At 48.9% G+C, this 26,461-nt stretch overlaps 1 protein-coding gene across 2 annotated transcripts in view; it reads right to left on the reverse strand.

Annotated features, from left to right (window-relative positions):
* The window catches only part of LOC142906670 (uncharacterized), a 248,209-nt gene that overhangs the window by 82,471 nt on the left and 139,277 nt on the right, over positions 1–26,461 (reverse strand). For both annotated transcript variants that reach the window (XM_076054965.1, XM_076055016.1), the window contains 4 exons: positions 24,279–24,489; positions 23,591–23,730; positions 18,935–18,991; positions 16,713–16,749 (listed from right to left, as the gene is read on the reverse strand). In XM_076054965.1, coding sequence (XP_075911080.1) covers positions 16,713–16,749; positions 18,935–18,991; positions 23,591–23,730; positions 24,279–24,489 — 445 coding nt within the window. The remainder of the gene's footprint in view (positions 1–16,712; positions 16,750–18,934; positions 18,992–23,590; positions 23,731–24,278; positions 24,490–26,461) is intronic.

The following is a 26,461-nucleotide window of genomic DNA, read 5'->3' on the forward strand; positions in this document are numbered from 1 at the left end:
AGTGACACACACACTAAGTGTGACACACACTGAGTGTAAGTGACACACGCTAAGTGTAAGTGACACACACACTGAGTGTAAGTGACACACGCTGAGTGTAAGTGACACACACACACACTGAGTGTAAGTGACACACACACTGAATGTAAGTGACACACACACAGTGTAAGTGACGCACACACTGAGTGTAAGTGACACACACACTGAGTGTAAGTGACACACACTGAGTGTAAGTGACACACACACTAAGTGTAAGTGACACACACTGAGTGTAAGTGACACACACACTAAGTGTAAGTGACACACACACTGAGTGTAAGTGACACACACACTGAGTGTAAGTGACACACACTAAGTGTAAGTGACACACACACACTGAATGTAAGTGACACACACACTGAGTGAAAGTGACACACACACTGAGTGTAAGTGACACACACACTGAGTGTAAGTGACACACACTGAGTGTAAGTGACACACACACTGAGTGTAAGTGACACCCACACTGAATGTAAGTGACACACACACTGAGTGTAAGTGACACACACAGAGTGTAAGTGACACACACACTAAGTGTAAGTGACACACACACTGAGTGTAAGTGACACACACTGAGTGTAAGTGAGACACACAGTGAGTGTAAGTGACACACACACTGAGTGTAAGTGACACCACACACTGAGTGTAAGTGACACCACACACTGAGTGTAAGTAACACACACTGAGTGTAAGTGACACACACACACTGAGTGTAAGTGACACACACACTGAGTGTAAGTGACACACGCTAAGTGTAAGTGACACACACACTGAGTGTAAGTGACACACGCTGAGTGTAAGTGACACACACACACTGAGTGTAAGTGACACACACTGAGTGAAAGTGACACACACTGAGTGTAAGTGACACACACTGAGTGTAAGTGACACACACACTGAGTGTAAGTGACACACACGCTGAATGTAAGTGACACACACACTGAATGTAAGTGACACACACACTGAGTGTAAGTGACACACACTGAGTGTAAGTGACACACACACTAAGTGTAAGTGACAAACACACTGAGTATAAGTGACACACGCTGAGTGAAAGTGACACACGCTGAGTGAAAGTGACACACACGCTGAGTGTAAGTGACACACACGCTGAGTGTAAGTGACACACACACTGAGTGTAAGTGACACACACTGAGTGTAAGTGACACACACACTGAGTGTAAGTGACACACACACTGAATGTAAGTGACACACACACAGTGTAAGTGACGCACACACTGAGTGTAAGTGACACACACACTGAGTGTAAGTGACACACACTGAGTGTAAGTGACACACACACTAAGTGTAAGTGACACACACTGAGTGGAAGTGACACACACACTGAGTGTAAGTGACACACACACTGAGTGTAGGTGACACACACGCTAAGTGTAAGTGACACACACACACACTGAGTGTAAGTGACACACACACTAAGTGTGACACACACTGAGTGTAAGTGACACACGCTAAGTGTAAGTGACACACACACACTGAGTGTAAGTGACACACACTGAGTGTAAGTGACACACACTGAGTGTAAGTGACACACACTGAGTGTAAGTGACACACACACTGAGTGTAAGTGACACACACACTGAATGTAAGTGACACACACACTGAGTGTAAGTGACACACAGAGTGTAAGTGACACACACACTGAGTGTAAGTGACACACACTGAGTGTAAGTGACACACACAGTGTAAGTGACACACACGCTGAGTGTAAGTGACACACACACTGAGTGTAAGTGACACACACAGAGTGTAAGTGACAAACACACTGAGTATAAGTGATACACGCTGAGTGTAAGTGACACACACAGTGTAAGTGACACACACTGAGTGTAAGTGACACACGCTGAGTGTAAGTGACACACACGCTGAGTGTAAGTGACACACACGCTGAGTGTAAGTGACACACACGCTGAGTGTAAGTGACACACACACTGAGTGTAAGTGACACACACACTAAGTGTAAGTGACACACACACTGAGTGTAAGTGACACACACACTGAGTGTAAGTGACACACACACTGAGTGTAAGTGACACACACACTGAATGTAAGTGACACACACACAGTGTAAGTGATGCACACACTGAGTGTAAGTGACACACACACTGAGTGTAAGTGACACACACTGAGTGTAAGTAACACACACTGAGTGTAAGTGACACACACACACTGAGTGTAAGTGACACACACGCTGAGTGTAAGTGACACACACACTAGAGTGTAAGTGACACACACTGAGTGTAAGTAACACACACTGAGTGTAAGTGACACACACACTGAGTGTAAGTGACACACACTGAGTGTAAGTGACACACACACTAAGTGTAAGTGACACACACACTGAGTGTAGGTGACACACACTAGAGTGTAAGTGACAAACACACTGAGTATAAGTGACACACGCTGAGTGAAAGTGACACACGCTGAGTGAAAGTGACACACACGCTGAGTGTAAGTGACACACACGCTGAGTGTAAGTGACACACACACTGAGTGTAAGTGACACACACTGAGTGTAAGTGACACACACACTGAGTGTAAGTGACACACACACTGAATGTAAGTGACACACACACAGTGTAAGTGACGCACACACTGAGTGTAAGTGACACACACACTGAGTGTAAGTGACACACACTGAGTGTAAGTGACACACACACTAAGTGTAAGTGACACACACTGAGTGGAAGTGACACACACACTGAGTGTAAGTGACACACACACTGAGTGTAGGTGACACACACGCTAAGTGTAAGTGACACACACACACACTGAGTGTAAGTGACACACACACTAAGTGTGACACACACTGAGTGTAAGTGACACACGCTAAGTGTAAGTGACACACACACACTGAGTGTAAGTGACACACACTGAGTGTAAGTGACACACACTGAGTGTAAGTGACACACACTGAGTGTAAGTGACACACACACTGAGTGTAAGTGACACACACACTGAATGTAAGTGACACACACACTGAGTGTAAGTGACACACAGAGTGTAAGTGACACACACACTGAGTGTAAGTGACACACACTGAGTGTAAGTGACACACACAGTGTAAGTGACACACACGCTGAGTGTAAGTGACACACACACTGAGTGTAAGTGACACACACAGAGTGTAAGTGACAAACACACTGAGTATAAGTGATACACGCTGAGTGTAAGTGACACACACAGTGTAAGTGACACACACTGAGTGTAAGTGACACACGCTGAGTGTAAGTGACACACACGCTGAGTGTAAGTGACACACACGCTGAGTGTAAGTGACACACACGCTGAGTGTAAGTGACACACACACTGAGTGTAAGTGACACACACACTAAGTGTAAGTGACACACACACTGAGTGTAAGTGACACACACACTGAGTGTAAGTGACACACACACTGAGTGTAAGTGACACACACACTGAATGTAAGTGACACACACACAGTGTAAGTGATGCACACACTGAGTGTAAGTGACACACACACTGAGTGTAAGTGACACACACTGAGTGTAAGTAACACACACTGAGTGTAAGTGACACACACACACTGAGTGTAAGTGACACACACGCTGAGTGTAAGTGACACACACACTAGAGTGTAAGTGACACACACTGAGTGTAAGTAACACACACTGAGTGTAAGTGACACACACACTGAGTGTAAGTGACACACACTGAGTGTAAGTGACACACACACTAAGTGTAAGTGACACACACACTGAGTGTAGGTGACACACACTAGAGTGTAAGTGACACACACTGAGTGTAAGTAACACACACTGAGTGTAAGTGACACACACACTGAGTGTAAGTGACACACACTGAGTGTAAGTGACCCACACTGAGTGTAAGTGACACACACGCTAAGTGTAAGTGACACACACAGAGTGTAAGTGACACACACAGAATGTAAGTGACACACACACTAAGTGTAAGTTACACACACACTGAGTGTAAGTGACATACACTGAGTGTAAGTGACACACACTGAGTGTAAGTGACACACACACTGAGTGTAAGTGACACCACACACTGAGTGTAAGTAACACACACTGAGTGTAAGTGACACACACACACTGAGTGTAAGTGACACACACACTGAGTGTAAGTGACACACACACTAAGTGTAAGTGACACACACACTGAGTGTAGGTGACACACACGCTGAGTGTAAGTGACACACACACACACACTGAGTGTAAGTGACACACACACTAAGTGTGACACACACTGAGTGTAAGTGACACACGCTAAGTGTAAGTGACACACACACTGAGTGTAAGTGACACACGCTGAGTGTAAGTGACACACACACACACTGAGTGTAAGTGACACACACTGAGTGTAAGTGACACACACTGAGTGTAAGTGACACACACACTGAGTGTAAGTGACACACACTGAGTCTAAGTGACACACACAGAGTGTAAGTGACACACACTGAGTGTAAGTGACACACACACTAAGTGTAAGTGACACACACACTGAGTGTAGGTGACACACACTAGAGTGTAAGTGACACACACTGAGTGTAAGTAACACACACTGAGTGTAAGTGACACACACACTGAGTGTAAGTGACACACACTGAGTGTAAGTGACCCACACTGAGTGTAAGTGACACACACGCTAAGTGTAAGTGACACACAGAGTGTAAGTGACACACACAGAATGTAAGTGACACACACACTAAGTGTAAGTTACACACACACTGAGTGTAAGTGACATACACTGAGTGTAAGTGACACACACTGAGTGTAAGTGACACACACACTGAGTGTAAGTGACACCACACACTGAGTGTAAGTAACACACACTGAGTGTAAGTGACACACACACACTGAGTGTAAGTGACACACACACTGAGTGTAAGTGACACACACACTAAGTGTAAGTGACACACACACTGAGTGTAGGTGACACACACGCTGAGTGTAAGTGACACACACACACACACTGAGTGTAAGTGACACACACACTAAGTGTGACACACACTGAGTGTAAGTGACACACGCTAAGTGTAAGTGACACACACACTGAGTGTAAGTGACACACGCTGAGTGTAAGTGACACACACACACACTGAGTGTAAGTGACACACACTGAGTGTAAGTGACACACACTGAGTGTAAGTGACACACACACTGAGTGTAAGTGACACACACACTGAATGTAAGTGACACACACACTGAGTGTAAGTGACACACACTGAGTGTAAGTGACACACACACTGAGTGTAAGTGACACACACAGAGTGTAAGTGACACACACACTGAGTGTAAGTGACACACACTGAGTGTAAGTGACACACACACTAAGTGTAAGTGACACACACGCTGAGTGTAAGTGACACACACACACACACTGAGTGTAAGTGACACACACACTAAGTGTGACACACACTGAGTGTAAGTGACACACGCTAAGTGTAAGTGACACACACACTGAGTGTAAGTGACACACGCTGAGTGTAAGTGACACACACACACACTGAGTGTAAGTGACACACACTGAGTGTAAGTGACACACACTGAGTGTAAGTGACACACACACTGAATGTAAGTGACACACACACTGAGTGTAAGTGACACACACTGAGTGTAAGTGACACACACACTGAGTGTAAGTGACACACACAGAGTGTAAGTGACACACACACTGAGTGTAAGTGACACACACTGAGTGTAAGTGACACACACACTAAGTGTAAGTGACACACACACTGAGTGTAGGTGACACACACGCTAAGTGTAAGTGACACACACACACTGAGTGTAAGTGACACACACACACTAAGTGTGACACACACTGAGTATAAGTGACACACGCTAAGTGTAAGTGACACACACACTGAGTGTAAGTGACACACGCTGAGTGTAAGTGACACACACACACTGAGTGTAAGTGACACACACACTGAGTGTAAGTGACACACACTGAGTCTAAGTGACACACACAGAGTGTAAGTGACACACACTGAGTGTAAGTGACACACACACTAAGTGTAAGTGACAAACACACTGAGTATAAGTGATACACGCTGAGTGTAAGTGACACACACAGTGTAAGTGACACACACGCTGAGTGTAAGTGACACACGCTGAGTGAAAGTGACACACACTGAGTGTAAGTAACACACAAGCTGAGTGTAAGTGACACACACACTGAGTGTAAGTGACACACACGCTGAGTGTAAGTGACACACACACTGAGTGTAAGTGACACACACTGAGTGTAAGTAACGCACACTGAGTGTAAGTGACACACACACACTGAGTGTAAGTGACACACACGCTGAGTGTAAGTGACACACACACTGAGTGTAAGTGACTCACACACTGAATGTAAGTGACACACACACTGAGTGTAAGTGACACACACAGAGTGTAAGTGACACACACAGAGTGTAAGTGACACACACACTAAGTGTAAGTTACAAACACACTGAGTGTAAGTGACACACACTGAGTGTAAGTGAGACACACAGTGAGTGTAAGTGACACACACACTGAGTGTAAGTGACACACACACTAAGTGTAAGTGACACACACACTGAGTGTAGGTGACACACACGCTAAGTGTAAGTGACACACACACACACTGAGTGTAAGTGACACACACACTAAGTGTGACACACACTGAGTGTAAGTGACACACGCTAAGTGTAAGTGACACACACACTGAGTGTAAGTGACACACGCTGAGTGTAAGTGACACACACACACTGAGTGTAAGTGACACACACTGAGTGTAAGTGACACACACTGAGTGTAAGTGACACACACTGAGTGTAAGTGACACACACACTAGAGTGTAAGTGACACACACTGAGTGTAAGTAACACACACTGAGTGTAAGTGACACACACACTGAGTGTAAGTGACACACACTGAGTGTAAGTGACACACACACTAAGTGTAAGTGACACACACACTGAGTGTAGGTGACACACACTAGAGTGTAAGTGACACACACTGAGTGTAAGTAACACACACTGAGTGTAAGTGACACACACACTGAGTGTAAGTGACACACACTGAGTGTAAGTGACCCACACTGAGTGTAAGTGACACACACGCTAAGTGTAAGTGACACACAGAGTGTAAGTGACACACACAGAATGTAAGTGACACACACACTAAGTGTAAGTTACACACACACTGAGTGTAAGTGACATACACTGAGTGTAAGTGACACACACTGAGTGTAAGTGACACACACACTGAGTGTAAGTGACACCACACACTGAGTGTAAGTAACACACACTGAGTGTAAGTGACACACACACACTGAGTGTAAGTGACACACACACTGAGTGTAAGTGACACACACACTAAGTGTAAGTGACACACACACTGAGTGTAGGTGACACACACGCTGAGTGTAAGTGACACACACACACACACTGAGTGTAAGTGACACACACACTAAGTGTGACACACACTGAGTGTAAGTGACACACGCTAAGTGTAAGTGACACACACACTGAGTGTAAGTGACACACGCTGAGTGTAAGTGACACACACACACACTGAGTGTAAGTGACACACACTGAGTGTAAGTGACACACACTGAGTGTAAGTGACACACACACTGAGTGTAAGTGACACACACACTGAATGTAAGTGACACACACACTGAGTGTAAGTGACACACACTGAGTGTAAGTGACACACACACTGAGTGTAAGTGACACACACAGAGTGTAAGTGACACACACACTGAGTGTAAGTGACACACACTGAGTGTAAGTGACACACACACTAAGTGTAAGTGACACACACGCTGAGTGTAAGTGACACACACACACACACTGAGTGTAAGTGACACACACACTAAGTGTGACACACACTGAGTGTAAGTGACACACGCTAAGTGTAAGTGACACACACACTGAGTGTAAGTGACACACGCTGAGTGTAAGTGACACACACACACACTGAGTGTAAGTGACACACACTGAGTGTAAGTGACACACACTGAGTGTAAGTGACACACACACTGAGTGTAAGTGACACACACACTGAATGTAAGTGACACACACACTGAGTGTAAGTGACACACACTGAGTGTAAGTGACACACACACTGAGTGTAAGTGACACACACAGAGTGTAAGTGACACACACACTGAGTGTAAGTGACACACACTGAGTGTAAGTGACACACACACTAAGTGTAAGTGACACACACACTGAGTGTAGGTGACACACACGCTAAGTGTAAGTGACACACACACACTGAGTGTAAGTGACACACACACACTAAGTGTGACACACACTGAGTATAAGTGACACACGCTAAGTGTAAGTGACACACACACTGAGTGTAAGTGACACACGCTGAGTGTAAGTGACACACACACACTGAGTGTAAGTGACACACACACTGAGTGTAAGTGACACACACTGAGTCTAAGTGACACACACAGAGTGTAAGTGACACACACTGAGTGTAAGTGACACACACACTAAGTGTAAGTGACAAACACACTGAGTATAAGTGATACACGCTGAGTGTAAGTGACACACACAGTGTAAGTGACACACACGCTGAGTGTAAGTGACACACGCTGAGTGAAAGTGACACACACTGAGTGTAAGTAACACACAAGCTGAGTGTAAGTGACACACACACTGAGTGTAAGTGACACACACGCTGAGTGTAAGTGACACACACACTGAGTGTAAGTGACACACACTGAGTGTAAGTAACGCACACTGAGTGTAAGTGACACACACACACTGAGTGTAAGTGACACACACGCTGAGTGTAAGTGACACACACACTAGAGTGTAAGTGACACACACTGAGTGTAAGTAACACACACTGAGTGTAAGTGACACACACACTGAGTGTAAGTGACACACACTGAGTGTAAGTGACACACACACTAAGTGTAAGTGACACACACACTGAGTGTAAGTGACACACACACTGAATGTAAGTGACACACACACAGTGTAAGTGACGCACACACTGAGTGTAAGTGACACACACACTGAGTGTAAGTGACACACACTGAGTGTAAGTAACACACACTGAGTGTAAGTGACACACACACACACTGAGTGTAAGTGACACACACGCTGAGTGTAAGTGACACACAATAGAGTGTAAGTGACACACACTGAGTGTAAGTAACACACACTGAGTGTAAGTGACACACACTGAGTGTAAGTGACACACACACTAAGTGTAAGTGACACACACACTAAGTGTAAGTGACACACACACTGAATGTAAGTGACACACACACTGAGTGTAAGTGACACACACACTGAGTGTAAGTGACACACACACTGAGTGTAAGTGACACAATACTGAGTGTAAGTGACACACACACTGAGTGTAAGTGACTCACACACTGAATGTAAGTGACACACACACTGAGTGTAAGTGACACACACAGAGTGTAAGTGACACACACAGAGTGTAAGTGACACACACACTAAGTGTAAGTTACAAACACACTGAGTGTAAGTGACACACACTGAGTGTAAGTGAGACACACAGTGAGTGTAAGTGACACACACACTGAGTGTAAGTGACACCACACACTGAGTGTAAGTGACACCACACACTGAGTGTAAGTAACACACACTGAGTGTAAGTGACACACACACACTGAGTGTAAGTGACACACACACTGAGTGTAAGTGACACACACACTAAGTGTAAGTGACACACACACTGAGTGTAGGTGACACACACGCTAAGTGTAAGTGACACACACACACACTGAGTGTAAGTGACACACACACTAAGTGTGACACACACTGAGTGTAAGTGACACACGCTAAGTGTAAGTGACACACACACTGAGTGTAAGTGACACACGCTGAGTGTAAGTGACACACACACACACTGAGTGTAAGTGACACACACTGAGTGTAAGTGACACACACTGAGTGTAAGTGACACACACTGAGTGTAAGTGACACACACACTAGAGTGTAAGTGACACACACTGAGTGTAAGTAACACACACTGAGTGTAAGTGACACACACACTGAGTGTAAGTGACACACACTGAGTGTAAGTGACACACACACTAAGTGTAAGTGACACACACACTGAGTGTAGGTGACACACACTAGAGTGTAAGTGACACACACTGAGTGTAAGTAACACACACTGAGTGTAAGTGACACACACACTGAGTGTAAGTGACACACACTGAGTGTAAGTGACCCACACTGAGTGTAAGTGACACACACGCTAAGTGTAAGTGACACACAGAGTGTAAGTGACACACACAGAATGTAAGTGACACACACACTAAGTGTAAGTTACACACACACTGAGTGTAAGTGACATACACTGAGTGTAAGTGACACACACTGAGTGTAAGTGACACACACACTGAGTGTAAGTGACACCACACACTGAGTGTAAGTAACACACACTGAGTGTAAGTGACACACACACACTGAGTGTAAGTGACACACACACTGAGTGTAAGTGACACACACACTAAGTGTAAGTGACACACACACTGAGTGTAGGTGACACACACGCTGAGTGTAAGTGACACACACACACACACTGAGTGTAAGTGACACACACACTAAGTGTGACACACACTGAGTGTAAGTGACACACGCTAAGTGTAAGTGACACACACACTGAGTGTAAGTGACACACGCTGAGTGTAAGTGACACACACACACACTGAGTGTAAGTGACACACACTGAGTGTAAGTGACACACACTGAGTGTAAGTGACACACACACTGAGTGTAAGTGACACACACACTGAATGTAAGTGACACACACACTGAGTGTAAGTGACACACACTGAGTGTAAGTGACACACACACTGAGTGTAAGTGACACACACAGAGTGTAAGTGACACACACACTGAGTGTAAGTGACACACACTGAGTGTAAGTGACACACACACTAAGTGTAAGTGACACACACACTGAGTGTAGGTGACACACACGCTAAGTGTAAGTGACACACACACACTGAGTGTAAGTGACACACACACACTAAGTGTGACACACACTGAGTATAAGTGACACACGCTAAGTGTAAGTGACACACACACTGAGTGTAAGTGACACACGCTGAGTGTAAGTGACACACACACACTGAGTGTAAGTGACACACACACTGAGTGTAAGTGACACACACTGAGTCTAAGTGACACACACAGAGTGTAAGTGACACACACTGAGTGTAAGTGACACACACACTAAGTGTAAGTGACAAACACACTGAGTATAAGTGATACACGCTGAGTGTAAGTGACACACACAGTGTAAGTGACACACACGCTGAGTGTAAGTGACACACGCTGAGTGAAAGTGACACACACTGAGTGTAAGTAACACACAAGCTGAGTGTAAGTGACACACACACTGAGTGTAAGTGACACACACGCTGAGTGTAAGTGACACACACACTGAGTGTAAGTGACACACACTGAGTGTAAGTAACGCACACTGAGTGTAAGTGACACACACACACTGAGTGTAAGTGACACACACGCTGAGTGTATGTGACACACACACTAGAGTGTAAGTGACACACACTGAGTGTAAGTAACACACACTGAGTGTAAGTGACACACACACTGAGTGTAAGTGACACACACTGAGTGTAAGTGACACACACACTAAGTGTAAGTGACACACACACTGAGTGTAAGTGACACACACACTGAATGTAAGTGACACACACACAGTGTAAGTGACGCACACACTGAGTGTAAGTGACACACACACTGAGTGTAAGTGACACACACTGAGTGTAAGTAACACACACTGAGTGTAAGTGACACACACACACTGAGTGTAAGTGACACACACGCTGAGTGTAAGTGACACACAATAGAGTGTAAGTGACACACACTGAGTGTAAGTAACACACACTGAGTGTAAGTGACACACACTGAGTGTAAGTGACACACACACTAAGTGTAAGTGACACACACACTAAGTGTAAGTGACACACACACTGAATGTAAGTGACACACACACTGAGTGTAAGTGACACACACACTGAGTGTAAGTGACACACACACTGAGTGTAAGTGACACAATACTGAGTGTAAGTGACACACACACTGAGTGTAAGTGACTCACACACTGAATGTAAGTGACACACACACTGAGTGTAAGTGACACACACAGAGTGTAAGTGACACACACAGAGTGTAAGTGACACACACACTAAGTGTAAGTTACAAACACACTGAGTGTAAGTGACACACACTGAGTGTAAGTGAGACACACAGTGAGTGTAAGTGACACACACACTGAGTGTAAGTGACACCACACACTGAGTGTAAGTGACACCACACACTGAGTGTAAGTAACACACACTGAGTGTAAGTGACACACACACACTGAGTGTAAGTGACACACACACTGAGTGTAAGTGACACACACACTAAGTGTAAGTGACACACACACTGAGTGTAGGTGACACACACGCTAAGTGTAAGTGACACACACACACACTGAGTGTAAGTGACACACACACTAAGTGTGACACACACTGAGTGTAAGTGACACACGCTAAGTGTAAGTGACACACACACTGAGTGTAAGTGACACACGCTGAGTGTAAGTGACACACACACACACTGAGTGTAAGTGACACACACTGAGTGTAAGTGACACACACTGAGTGTAAGTGACACACACTGAGTGTAAGTGACACACACACTGAATGTAAGTGACACACACACTGAGTGTAAGTGACACACACTGAGTGTAAGTGACACACACACTGAGTGTAAGTGACACACACAGAGTGTAAGTGACACACACACTGAGTGTAAGTGACACACACTGAGTGTAAGTGACATACACACTAAGTGTAAGTGACACACACACTGAGTGTAAGTGACACACACACACTGAGTGTAAGTGACACACACACTGAGTGTAAGTGGCACACACGCTGAATGTAAGTGACACACACACTGAATGTAAGTGACACACACACTGAGTGTAAGTGACACACACTGAGTGTAAGTGACACACACACTGAGTGTAAGTGACACCACACACGGAGTGTAAGTGAAACACAGTGAGTGTAAGTGACACACACACTAAGTGTAAGTGACACACACACTGAGTGTAAGTGACACACACACTGAGTGTAAGTGACACACACACTGAATGTAAGTGACACACACACTGAGTGTAAGTGACACACACAGAGTGTAAGTGACACACACACGGAGTGTAAGTGACACACACTGAGTGTAAGTTACACCACACACTGAGTGTAAGTAACACACACTGAGTGTAAGTGACACACACACACTGAGTGTAAGTGACACACACACTGAGTGTAAGTGACACACACACTAAGTGTAAGTGACACACACACACTGAGTGTAGGTGACACACACGCTAAGTGTAAGTGACACACACACACACTGAGTGTAAGTGACACACACACTAAGTGTGACACACACTGAGTGTAAGTGACACACGCTAAGTGTAAGTGACACACACACTGAGTGTAAGTGACACACGCTGAGTGTAAGTGACACACACACACTGAGTGTAAGTGACACACACTGAGTGTAAGTGACACACACTGAGTGTAAGTGACACACACTGAGTGTAAGTGACACACACACTGAATGTAAGTGACACACACACTGAGTGTAAGTGACACACACTGAGTGTAAGTGACACACACACTGAGTGTAAGTGACACACACAGAGTGTAAGTGACACACACACTGAGTGTAAGTGACACACACTGAGTGTAAGTGACATACACACTAAGTGTAAGTGACACACACACTGAGTGTAAGTGACACTCACACACTGAGTGTAAGTGACACACACACTGAGTGTAAGTGGCACACACGCTGAATGTAAGTGACACACACACTGAATGTAAGTGACACACACACTGAGTGTAAGTGACACACACTGAGTGTAAGTGACACACACACTGAGTGTAAGTGACACCACACACGGAGTGTAAGTGAAACACAGTGAGTGTAAGTGACACACACACTAAGTGTAAGTGACACACACACTGAGTGTAAGTGACACACACACTGAGTGTAAGTGACACACACACTGAATGTAAGTGACACACACACTGAGTGTAAGTGACACACACAGAGTGTAAGTGACACACACACGGAGTGTAAGTGACACACACTGAGTGTAAGTGACACACACACTAAGTGTAAGTGACAAACACACTGAGTATAAGTGATACACGCTGAGTGTAAGTGACACACGCTGAGTGTAAGTGACACACACGCTGAGTGTAAGTGACACACACGCTGAGTGTAAGTGACACACACGCTGAGTGTAAGTGACACACACACTGAGTGTAAGTGACACACACTGAGTGTAAGTGACACACACACTAAGTGTAAGTGACACACACACTGAGTGGAAGTGACACACACACTGAATAGAAGTGACACACACACTGAGTGTAAGTGACACACACACTGAATGTAAGTGACACACACACAGTGTAAGTGACCCACACACTGAGTGTAAGTGACACACACACTGAGTGTAAGTGACACACACTGAGTGTAAGTAACACACACTGAGTGTAAGTGACACACACACACTGAGTGTAAGTGACACACACGCTGAGTGTAAGTGACACACACACTAGAGTGTAAGTGACACACACTGAGTGTAAGTAACACACGCTGAGTGTAAGTGACACACATACTGAGTGTAAGTGACACACACTGAGTGTAAGTAACACACACTGAGTGTAAGTGACACACACACACTGAGTGTAAGTGACACACACACTGAGTGTAAGTGACACACACACTGAGTGTAAGTGACACACACACTAAGTGTAAGTGACACACACACTGAGTGTAAGTGACACACACACTGAGTGTAAGTGACACACACACTGAATGTAAGTGACGCACACACTGAGTGTAAGTGACACACACACTGAGTGTAAGTGACACCACACACTGAGTGTAAGTGACACACACTGAGTGTAAGCAACACACACTGAGTGTAAGTGACACACACACACTGAGTGTAAGTGACACACACGCTGAGTGTAAGTGACACACACTGAGTGTAAGTGACACACACACTAAGTGTAAGTGACACACACACTGAGTGTAAGTGACACACACTGAGTGTAAGTAACACACACTGAGTGTAAGTGACACACACACTGAATGTAAGTGACGCACACACTGAGTGTAAGTGACACACACACTGAGTGTAAGTGACACCACACACTGAGTGTAAGTGACACACACTGAGTGTAAGTAACACACACTGAGTGTAAGTGACACACACACACTGAGTGTAAGTGACACACACGCTGAGTGTAAGTGACACACACTGAGTGTAAGTGACACACACACTAAGTGTAAGTGACACACACACTGAGTGTAAGTGACACACACTGAGTTTAAGTAACACACACTGAGTGTAAGTGACACACACACTGAGTGTAAGTGACACACACTGAGTGTAAGTGACACACACACTAAGTGTAAGTGACACACACACTGAGTGTAAGTGACACACACTGAGTGTAAGTGACACACACACTAAGTGTAAGTGACACACACACTGAGTGTAAGTGACACACACACTGAGTGTAAGTGACACACACAATGAGTGTAAGTGACACACACTGAGTGTAAGTAACACACACTGAGTGTAAGTGACACACACACACTGAGTGTAAGTGACACACACACTGAATGTAAGTGACACACACACTGAGTGTAAGTGACACACACACTGAGTGTAAGTGACACACACACTGAGTGTAAGTGACACACACTGAGTGTAAGTAACACACACTGAGTGTAAGTGACACACACACACTGAGTGTAAGTGACACACACGCTGAGTGTCAGTAACACACACTGAGTGTAAGTGACACACACTGAGTGTAAGTGACACACACTGAGTGTAATTGACACACACACTAAGTGTAAGTGACACACACACTGAGTGTAAGTGACACACGCTGAGTATAAGTGATACACGCTGAGTGTAAGTGACACACACGCTGAGTGTAAGTGACACACACACTGAGTGTAAGTGACACACACACTGAGTGTAAGTGACACACACACTGAGTGTGACACACGCTGAGTGTAAGTGACACGCTGAGTGTAAGTGACACACACGCTGAGTTTAAGTGACATACGCTGAGTGTAAGTGACACACACAGTTTAAGTGACACACACGCTGAGTGTATGTGACACACGCTGAGTGTAAGTGACACGCTGAGTGTAAGTGACACACACGCTGAGTTTAAGTGACACACACGCTGAGTGTAAGTGACACACTGAGTGTAAGTGACACACGCTGAGTGTAAGTGACACACACTGAGTGTAAGTGACACACACACTAAGTGTAAGTGACACACACACTGAGTGTAAGTGACACACACTGAGTGTAAGTAACACACACTGAGTGTAAGTGACACACACACTAAGTGTAAGTGACACACACACTGAGTGTAAGTGACACACACACTGAGTGTAAGTGACACACACACTGAGTGTAAGTGACACACACACTAAGTGTAAGTGACACACACACTGAGTGTAAGTGACACACACACTGAGTGTAAGTGACACACACACTGAGTGTATGTAACACACACTGAGTGTAAGTGACACTACAAGGAGTGCTCCTCACCTCGTCTCTCAGTCTCCACCTTCAGCTTCTCTCTCAGCTGCGCTCACAGCGAGAGACAGGGAGACAGAGTGGAGGGGTAGAGATGCACGCACGCCGCCTGCTACACTCGTCTTCACGTCACGTGATGATCGTCGTCAATGTCACTGCCCGTGTCCCACTGCGTGTGCCGAGCCATGCTCATTGCCAGGGCTCCCGCATCATTCTTCCTCAAGAGCTCCGTTAAAATCACAATCCGACTACCTCCATGCTTTGTGGCTATGTCCGGACGTTGTAAATCTCCATCACGACACTCTGGTGCTGTCCAACGACACGTGGTACTAACCTCTCCCCGTCGATCGAAGGGACTCTGGGGCCTGAAACCCGCTACCGTGACGAGACAGCAGCACGCCCTACTCCAACCCTTTAGCATCGTAGCCAGGAAGACGACTGGGCAAGTGGAAGGAGCACAAACCCCTCCATGGAAACAGTGGCACAACACTCCCCTAGCACAACACCCTGACACAACACCCCCCTGGTACAACACCCCCCTAGCACAACACCCCCCTGACACAACACCCCCTGGTACAACACCCCCTGACACAACACCCCCTGACACAACACCCCCCTGACACAACACCCCCCTGACACAACACCCCCCTGACACAACACCCCCCTGACACAGGCGGGCATGGAGCACTTGAGCCACAAGATTAAAGGGAGGGAGTGGGAGCTCGAAGTCACGTGGTCTCCCTTCCTACAGAGTCTACGATGAGCGGGGCGGACGAGGAGGTGGGGAGGTCGGGACGGGAGAAAGAGGGACAGAGACCCTCGGTGGTCAAGCGGCAGCGGAATGAGGAGTGGTGGAAGGCCGCCTGCTAAGCCCACCAGCCGCGTGTGGGTCAACTCGTTCATTAGGGGGTTAGTTGTCCCCCCCTCCCCCCTCTCCCTGGCTTCTCCTCAGCCTGCTGCTGATTCCTCCCTCTCCGTGTCCCCTCCCCATGTCAATCTTCCTCTCCCCCCTAACGCGAGCTCCCCACTTGGCTGGGGCAGTGGGCCACTTCCCCTCCCCCCCTCCCCCTGCCGTGTGGTGCCGTGACGTCACAATGGATTACCGCCGACGTCATGCAGCCCGTTACTGGAATGTCTCGGCGTGTTGCATCGCGGTCGCGTTTTGCTGTCGTAAAGAAAATTCGTCGCCTGAGAATTGTAGCTGGCAGTGTGCACGTGGACGTGTGTAGGCCGTGTCGTCAATCCACTGCTGTTGGGGGGGTAATTTGACCATACTCCACCACACTGGTCATTGTGGGTTCATGAAAGTAAGGAGAATAGACATGGGAGTATTTATACGCACGATAATACCTCTCCTCTCACAATACAACTCCAAGAATGTTTTATTGTTGTATTTGTCAATGTTCAGCTCCACAACTGTGTTTATCAATACAAGGAGCGTGGGATCCCACTGACTACGTCCGGGTGTAACGACGCACGACTGCCGTGTAAGGAGCACAGCGTGGACGCGTGGAGCAGCGTGGATGCGTGGAGCAGCGTGGATGCGTGGAGCAGTGTGGACGCGTGGAGCTCAGCGTGGATGCGTGGAGCAGCGTGGACGCGTGGAGCTCAGCGTGGATGCGTGGAGCAGCGTGGACGCGTGGAGCTCAGTGTGGACGCGTGGAGCAGCGTGGACGCGTGGAGCTCAGCGTGGACGTGTGGAGCTCAGCGTGGACGTGTGGAGCTCAGTGTGGACGTGTGGAGCTCAGCGTGGACGTGTGGAGCTCAGTGTGGACGTGTGGAGCTCAGCGTGGACGCGTGGAGCTCAGTGTGGACGCGTGGAGCTCAGTGTGGACGCGTGGAGCAGCGTGGACGCGTGGAGCAGCGTGGACGCGTGGAGCAGCGTGGACGCGTGGAGCTCAGTGTGGACGCGTGGAGCAGCGTGGACGTGTGGAGCGGCGTGGACGCATGGAGCAGCGTGGACGCGTGGAGCTCAGTGTGGACGCGTGGAGCAGCGTGGACGCGTGGAGCAGCGTGGACGCGTGGAGCTCAGTGTGGACGCGTGGAGCAGCGTGGACGCGTGGAGCGCTGCAGCGAGTGCAGTTAGTGCGGTGTCGCGTCGCTCTACGAGCGGCAGGCCGGCGTCGCGCTCGTCACGTCGCCCCCCGTGCACCGCGCGCCACGCGGCACCCTGAGCGCCGGGCGCCGGGCGCGGTGCCACGCCGGAGCCGAGGGAGCCCCGGGAGCCGCCTCACCTCAGGGAGGATTTCCTGCAGCGCCTCTTCATCCAGCTCGGCTCCAGGCTGCAGCGTCTGGGGGCAAAGCAGGGACGAGTCATCCTCTCACTCTCACTCAGAGAGACCCGTGTGTGGTGTGAGCATAGCCTTTCTCCCGTGCCGGGAGAAAGGCTATGTTTAACACGTAGCCTTTCGTGACCAATATCATCCTTAAGAGGTTTTTTCGGTTAGATCGCGTAAATATATAAATGTGTCGTTAAAACCCGCCACCACCCGACACAGCCAACTAGTGAGGGTTGTCACGTAAACAGAACGTGTCAATTCGTCACTAGTACAGCACTAACCGGTGTGTTGGAGAGCCAAGCCACAACATTTACAATCTGAGTACGACGTTTCGCCAGTAATTACAACTAGCTTCATCAGGCGACAGCCAGATTTGTGGAGAAGTCCACTTGTTTTGTTCCTTATATAGAGGAGTAGATGTGGTGACCACACTTCTGCGCTCTTGCGCAATGTGGGGGGGGGGGGAATTAATGAGTCAACGTACATTATGCATCCGCATTATACGAGCCCCAAAGGGATCATTAATCCCTTCCCCACTTGGCGCAAGAGCGCAGAAGTGTGGTCACCACGTCTATGCCTCTATATAAGGAATAAAACAAGTGGACTTCTCCACAAATCTGGCTGTCGCCTGATGAAGCTAGTTGTAATTACTGGCGAAACGTCGTACTCAGATTGTAAATGTTGTGGCTTGGCTCTCCAACACACCGGTTAGTGCTGTACTAGTGACGAATTGACACGTTCTGTTTACGTGACAATCCTTACTAGTTGGCTGTGTCGGGTGGTGGCGGGTTTTAATGACACATTTATATATTTACGCGATCTAACCCAAAAACGTCTATTATGAAAACCTACATGTTAAACGTCTCTGTGTTGCTAATCACACCTTATAAACACATGAGGTGTCTGTGGGAATGTTAGGTATAAACATGAGAACTGTAATGGAAAGCTGGAATGGACTTGCTAAGTATCATAACTCACCCTCCCCCAAGATGCTTAGAACAAGATACACCAACGAATTTCACAAGATACAAATTATTGCAGATGTTGAAAATATAAACTGGGAAAAAGTATTGGAAGCAACTGGTGGGGAATCTTCCTGGTTGTATTTAAAATATATTTTCTTGAGTACGGCTTCCGCAGAGACCCGACCAAACGGCACCGACCAATCAACATTGCACCTGGACGTGTAACATTGAACGAGATCGTATACGCTGAAGGCTTTTGTAGAAAAAGCAGGCAGAGATAATAGCAGGCAGAGATGAAATGTGGAATATCATGAACCACGTTGTGTGTTTGAAAAAGGCGAAATCCTGCAACTCTCCAGGTATTTGGCTTTATCCATCTGCACGCTGGCACACAAGTACACCCCCTGTACACAACACTCACCTACACGAGGGTCTTGTACACAAGTACTAAGCAGAGAAGCAGCCCTGCAAGTGCCCGCTCACGCCACTGCTGGCAGAAGGGTGTCTTGTAGAGGAAGCTATAGACAGCCCCTCTAGAGGGTATTTGGTCTACTCTTCCACACTGCCCAGACATCTTGAAAGACGTGAGAGTACCCACACTGTACCCCACCACACGCGGCCTCCTCATCAACTCACTGCAGCGAGCAATCTACCGCTGGGCAGACAGAGGCGGGGGTTTAAGAAGCTTGCCCCGCTGTTTCAGCTGCCGCGCCGGGAGATCGGATCGAGCCGGCGACCCGCGGATAGCGAGTCCAGCGCCCTCCTCGCCACGACCCCACGGCAGCTTCCCTCCCAGAGAGCGAGCGACGCTCGTCGCGAACCGCTCCCTAGCGGCGCGCCGCCGCCCCCTGCGGCCGCGTCGCCGATCACGGCCACGCGGCGCGCGGACGCACGGCGGTGGCGGTAAGCGGATCGGCCTCGCCGAGTCCGGGCCGGGTTTCCCTCCGGCGCTTCCCTCCGCGCGAGGACCGCCCCGCCCACCGGCGTGGCCGCTACCGCGCGCTGCGGGGAGACGGCACCGCCGGGGAGAGTTTGTTTCCTGGGCGGTCGCCCACGAGTCTCTCCGCCGCACGAACTCCGCGCGCGAGTCCCCGCGGCGCGAGCCTCGGCACCCCCTGCCGTGTCCCGGAGGGGGCAGCCCGCGTCTGGACTCCGCTAGCGGTGGCCTCGTGCGTGGGCGGCGTCGCCTCTCTCCTGCGCTTCCACGCGGCCCCTGCACGCGGATCCCTTGCAGCGTCTGATGAGTTGAGTCGTGATCCTGAATTCATGAAACTAATTACCGTCGATTCGTGTTTCTTTCCACAACTGAAATTATCTGACTGCAAATTTAGTTGGATTGTTTATACCGCGTTGTTGTTTACTGTTCCTGTACTGCTATTGTCAATGTGTGGTTGTTATTTAATGTCTATTGTTTAACGTGCACAGCTGATAAACTGACTGTGCTCCTAGAAGCTGTGAAGCTGCGTAGACTCGTCCCCTGTGTCGCCGCGCCCAGCTCTGCTCCGCTAGAGGAGACGTCTGGTGCCGTTGGGCTCCCCCGGTGTTACTTGAGGGGGGCCCAGACCAACCGGGCCCCCCACCACCCCACCGAGTCCCCACAGAGACTCTCCCAGCCGTGCGCTGTGCCGAGCGACGGTCGCTCGCAGCGAGGGGGCCGATGGGGCCCGGCGGCGGCGCGGTCGCCGCTTCGTGCGGAGCCTCGGGGTTTGATCCCGGGGGCCGCCCTGGTAAATACCGCGGGGGGAGTCACCAAACGTGCACGCGGCCTGCTTCACGGCGGACGTTAAAGATCCGCGGTTGAAAACCAGCGGCGATGCGGGCCGGCGTCACGGTCCGACTCTGAACATCGCTCGCAAGTGACCCCACGTAGCGCCGGGGGCTCTGTGCACCGTGACCCAGCGCCGTGGATGCGAGGGTTGGAGGATCGCACAAATTTGTGAAACTCCCACGGGAGCCAGGCCACCACCTCCTGGCTTGCCAGGGGATGGCGGTACAAGTGGATTCATTGACATCTGTTCATTCTGTAAGGGGAATGAGTGTTACCACCCTCTAAACAAAGTAATCCTCCATTAAAAAAAAGAATATTTCATCTAAATAGAGTAACCCCCATCTAAACAAAGTAATCTCTCATCTAAACAAAGTAATGTCTCATATAAACAAAGTAATCTAACATCTAAACAAAGTAATATCTCATATAAACACAGTAATCTGTTATCAAAACAAAGTAATCGCTCATCCAATGAAAGTAATTCACAATCTAAAAAAGTAATCCTCTATCCAAACTAATAAATCTCTCATCTAAAGAAAGTAACCCCCATCTAAACAAAGTAATTTCTCATCTAAGCAACATCTATAATCTAAACAAAGTAATCGCTAATCGAAAAAGTTATCTCTCATCTAAACAAAGTAATCTCCCATCTAACAAAGTAGTCTTTCTTCTAAACACAGTAATCTATTATCTAAACACAGTAATCTATTAACTAAACACAGTAATCTATTATCTAAACACAGTAATCTATTATCTAAACACAGTATTCTCCCATTTAAATAAAGTAGTCTTTAATCTTGACTTAAAGCGTTTGTGACTGCAGGAATTCATATTCTTTGGGTCTTTTGGTAAAGTCACGTAGATAGGTTAAAAGAAAATCAAAAATATATAAAGTAGTCTTTCTTCGACACGCAGTAATCTCTCGTCTAAACACAGTAATCCCACATCTATACACAGTAAACACACAGATCTGCTGTCTGTGAGAATCTGGACAGAGTCACTCTACCCAGTCACGTGGAGTGACTCACAGAGTGGAGCATCTGGGATGTTCACAGCAGCCACACCAACCACGTGGGGACCAGGTACAGCCCAGTAACCAGATTCGTATGAACGCTGTGATGCTGTGTAGACGTGAGTGTCCCTGTAGACTTGTCTACCTGCCCTTTCATGGACAAACGTGCGTCTTGTAAATATCCAAGCATCAAAAGTAGCACAGTACATTATCCTGCATCCATGTTACGCTCAATGTGCACTCGCAAGTTATGATGAACAATTATAACAATATATTTTAATTCCTTACGCATTATATCTAAAGTTGTATTCAATGAGTGTGTATATAATTATTGACATCCACGAGTCACCTGCACTGGTCGTAGCGCTGCTCCCGTGAGCGTTGTGCGCATGGAGAGACCCTCACACCGCCTGACTGGTGTCGTCATCGCTGGTGTCTGGGCTCAGCTCCCCCAGCCCCCACCCCCCCGTCCCCACCGTTCCCACCGCCCCCACCCCCCGTCCCCACCTCCGTCCCCACCCCCGTCCCCACCCCCACCCCCCGCCCCCACCCCCCGTCCCCACCGCCCCCACCCCCCGTCCTCACCGCCCCCACCGCCCCCACCCCCCGTCCCCACTGCCCCCACCCCCCGCCCCCACTGCCCCCACCCCCCGTCCCCACCGCCCCCACCCCCCGTCCTCACCGCCCCCACCGCCCCCACCCCCCGCCCCCACTGCCCCCACCCCCCGTCCCCACCGCCCCCACCCCCGCCCCCCTCTCCCTACAAGCGCCACGCTGCCCCAAGGGGCTCTCCCCAGGAGCCATCGGCACAGCGGCCGCTGCCGCCTGGCCAGGAGCCCGCGGCACGGAGCGCGAGGCCTCCTCACCTTCCTGCGGATGCCGGCCGTGATGGAGACCATGGTGAGAGTCTTCACCAGCCCCTTGGATGAGTACAGGATGTTCTCCAGCACCGTGTAGTTCTTGTATGAGGGCCGGTTCACCATGTCCGTCAGCAGGGAGATGGCTCCTGTAGCAGCAGCAGCACACAGCACACACAGCAGCACACAGCACACACAACACACACAGAGCACACACACAGCATGAACAACACACACACAGCACACACACAGCTAACACACACAGCTAACACACACACAGCTAACACACACACAGCTAACACACACACACAGCTAACACACACACAGCTAACACACACACAGCACACACAGTTAACACACACACAGCTAACACAGCAGCACACAGCAGAGCACGCTGTCTCTGCCCTGGCTGGGGCCTCCCGGCACCGGCACGGCGAGGGAGCGGCAGCGCCTCGAGCTGAGCACGCGGCCTGGCAGGGCCCTCAGCGGCACGTGGGCAGTGGGGGGGGGTCACGTGACTGGGTCAGGGGCGTGGTTGGTGACGCGGCCTCCACTCCACTCCCCCCCCGTCGCGGTCGATCGCCACGCACGGAGAGACGCCGGCACCGCGTGGCCACGTGACTCTACACACCTCGACCCCAGTGCCCCTCACCCCAAGGGTGGTCACACAGCCCGTGGTGAGACTCCTCCTCCTCACCCTGTGCGTTACAGATGATGTCCAGGTCCTGCTCAGTGGAGACCCTGGCCAGGGCGTAAAGAGCGGAGAGCTTGCAGGGAGCGTCGGGCACGTCCAGGTAGCAGGCCAGCACGTCCGCCGCCAGCTCCTGGTGGAAGCACGACTTCAGCTCCGGCTCCATGCTCAGGTTTGAGAGAGTTGTAACAGCATACCTCAGCGTGTTGCGGGATTCCTGCAACGAGTCACCACAGCGAGCGTCAGGTTCATTCTACAGCTACACTGCACTTGTCAATGCATAGGGTTAAATAAGAAAATCAACTACCAATAAAATGTAATAAAAATTAAGCATAAGGACAAATAAGATGCACAGATGTAGTTCCTGTTGAAACAACTCACGTGTTGATGCAACATAAACGAGTTGCAGGCAATACTCGAAGTCAATAAGTTTGAGTTTCCAATGCAAGGTAACAGAAGTGACGAACGGCGACACAAACCACGTCCTGATGCGACGCAGCAGCGCGGATCGACGGCGACAAACGGCGCAAGCGACGCTGAGAACCGCGCTGAGGAAGCGGGTTTCCTGTTCACGGCAACGGTGACAACAACCGCCTGCTGCTGCTGCTGTGACGATGAGCGTCGTGCGGAGTGCAGCTCAGCACGAGGCTGGGGCCTGCCCCTGCCTCTGTCAGGGATCCCTCGGAGCTCCGTGCAGCTGCCCACTCAGCTGCCCACTCAGCTGCCCACTCAGCTTCCCACTCAGCTGCCCACTCAGCTTCCTACTCAGCTGCCCACTCAGCTTCCCACTCAGCTGCCCACTCAGCTTCCTACTCAGCTGCCCACTCAGCTTCCCACTCAGCTGCCCACTCAGCTGCCCACTCAGCTGCCCACTCAGCTTCCCACTCAGCTGTCCACTCAGCTTCCCACTCAGCTGCCCACTCAGCTTCCCACTCAGCTTCCCACTCAGCTTCCTACTCAGCTGCCCACTCAGCTGCCCACTCAGCTTCCTACTCAGCTTCCCACTCAGCATCCTACTCAGCTTCCCACTCAGCTCCCACTCAGCTGCCCACTCAGCTTCCTACTCAGCTGCCCACTCAGCTTCCCACTCAGCTTCCCAGTCGGCTGGGCCATGGGATGGGGCTGAGCAAGTGAGTAGCTGCATTGCAACTTGCTTCAGATTGTCTTGAACACTGCATGGGACAGTTTGGGGAGGCCTTCATCCAGCAGTGGATGGACAGTGGCTGATGGTCATGATGGTGGTAATGGTGATGATGGTGGTGCAAGTGATGATGTTGATGGTTGTGATGATGGTGGTGATGAAGGTAGTGATGGTGATGGTGAGTGATGATGGTGATGAGTGATGATGGTGGTGATGATGGTGATGATGGTGGTGCAAGTGATGATGTTGATGGTTGTGATGATGACGGTGGTGATGATGGTAGTGATGATGATGGTGAGTGATGATGGTGATGAGTGATGATGATGGTGGTGCAAGTGATGATGTTGATGGTTGTGATGATGGTGATAATAATGGTAGTGATGATGATGGTGGTGATAATGATGAGTGATAATGATGGTGGTGATGATGATGATGGTAGTGGTGATGATGATGGTAGTGGTGGTGATGATGGTGGTGATGATGAGTGATGGTGGTGATGATAATGAGTGATGATTATGGTGATGATGATGATGGGTGATGATAGTGATGATGGTGGTGATGGCGGTGATGCTGATGTTGGTGATGATGGTGGTGGTGATGATGATGATGGCGATGATGGTGGTGATGATGGTGGTGATGATGGAGATGATGGTGATGATGGTGGTGGTGATGATGATGGAGATGATGGTAGTGGTCATGATGATGATGGTGGTAGTGATGATGATGGCGATGATGGTGGTGATGATGGTGATGAGTGATGGAGATGATGGTGATGATGATGGAGATGATGGTGATGATGATGAGTGATGGTGGTGTTGACTTGAACATCAGAGTGCACGGTGCGGGGCCCATGGGAGCCGATGTCACGAGGCGCACTCAGCCTGACCCTGAATCCCAGCCGCTGAGATCCACTCCGCGTGTTGGGAATCTGGATCTGATCGGCCGCCAGCAGAATGGGATCCCTATCAGCTGCTGCAGGAGACCGAATTCTGTTGCGTAACCACAGCAGCTGCTGCTGCTCAACACGACAGCCACTCTCTCTTGTTGT

Source organism: Petromyzon marinus, chromosome 1, assembly GCF_048934315.1.
Source record: "Petromyzon marinus isolate PM22_M1 ecotype Great Lakes invasive population chromosome 1, UKy_Petmar_22M1.pri1.0, whole genome shotgun sequence".
In the NCBI taxonomy this organism is placed as follows: Eukaryota; Metazoa; Chordata; class Hyperoartia; order Petromyzontiformes; family Petromyzontidae; genus Petromyzon; species Petromyzon marinus.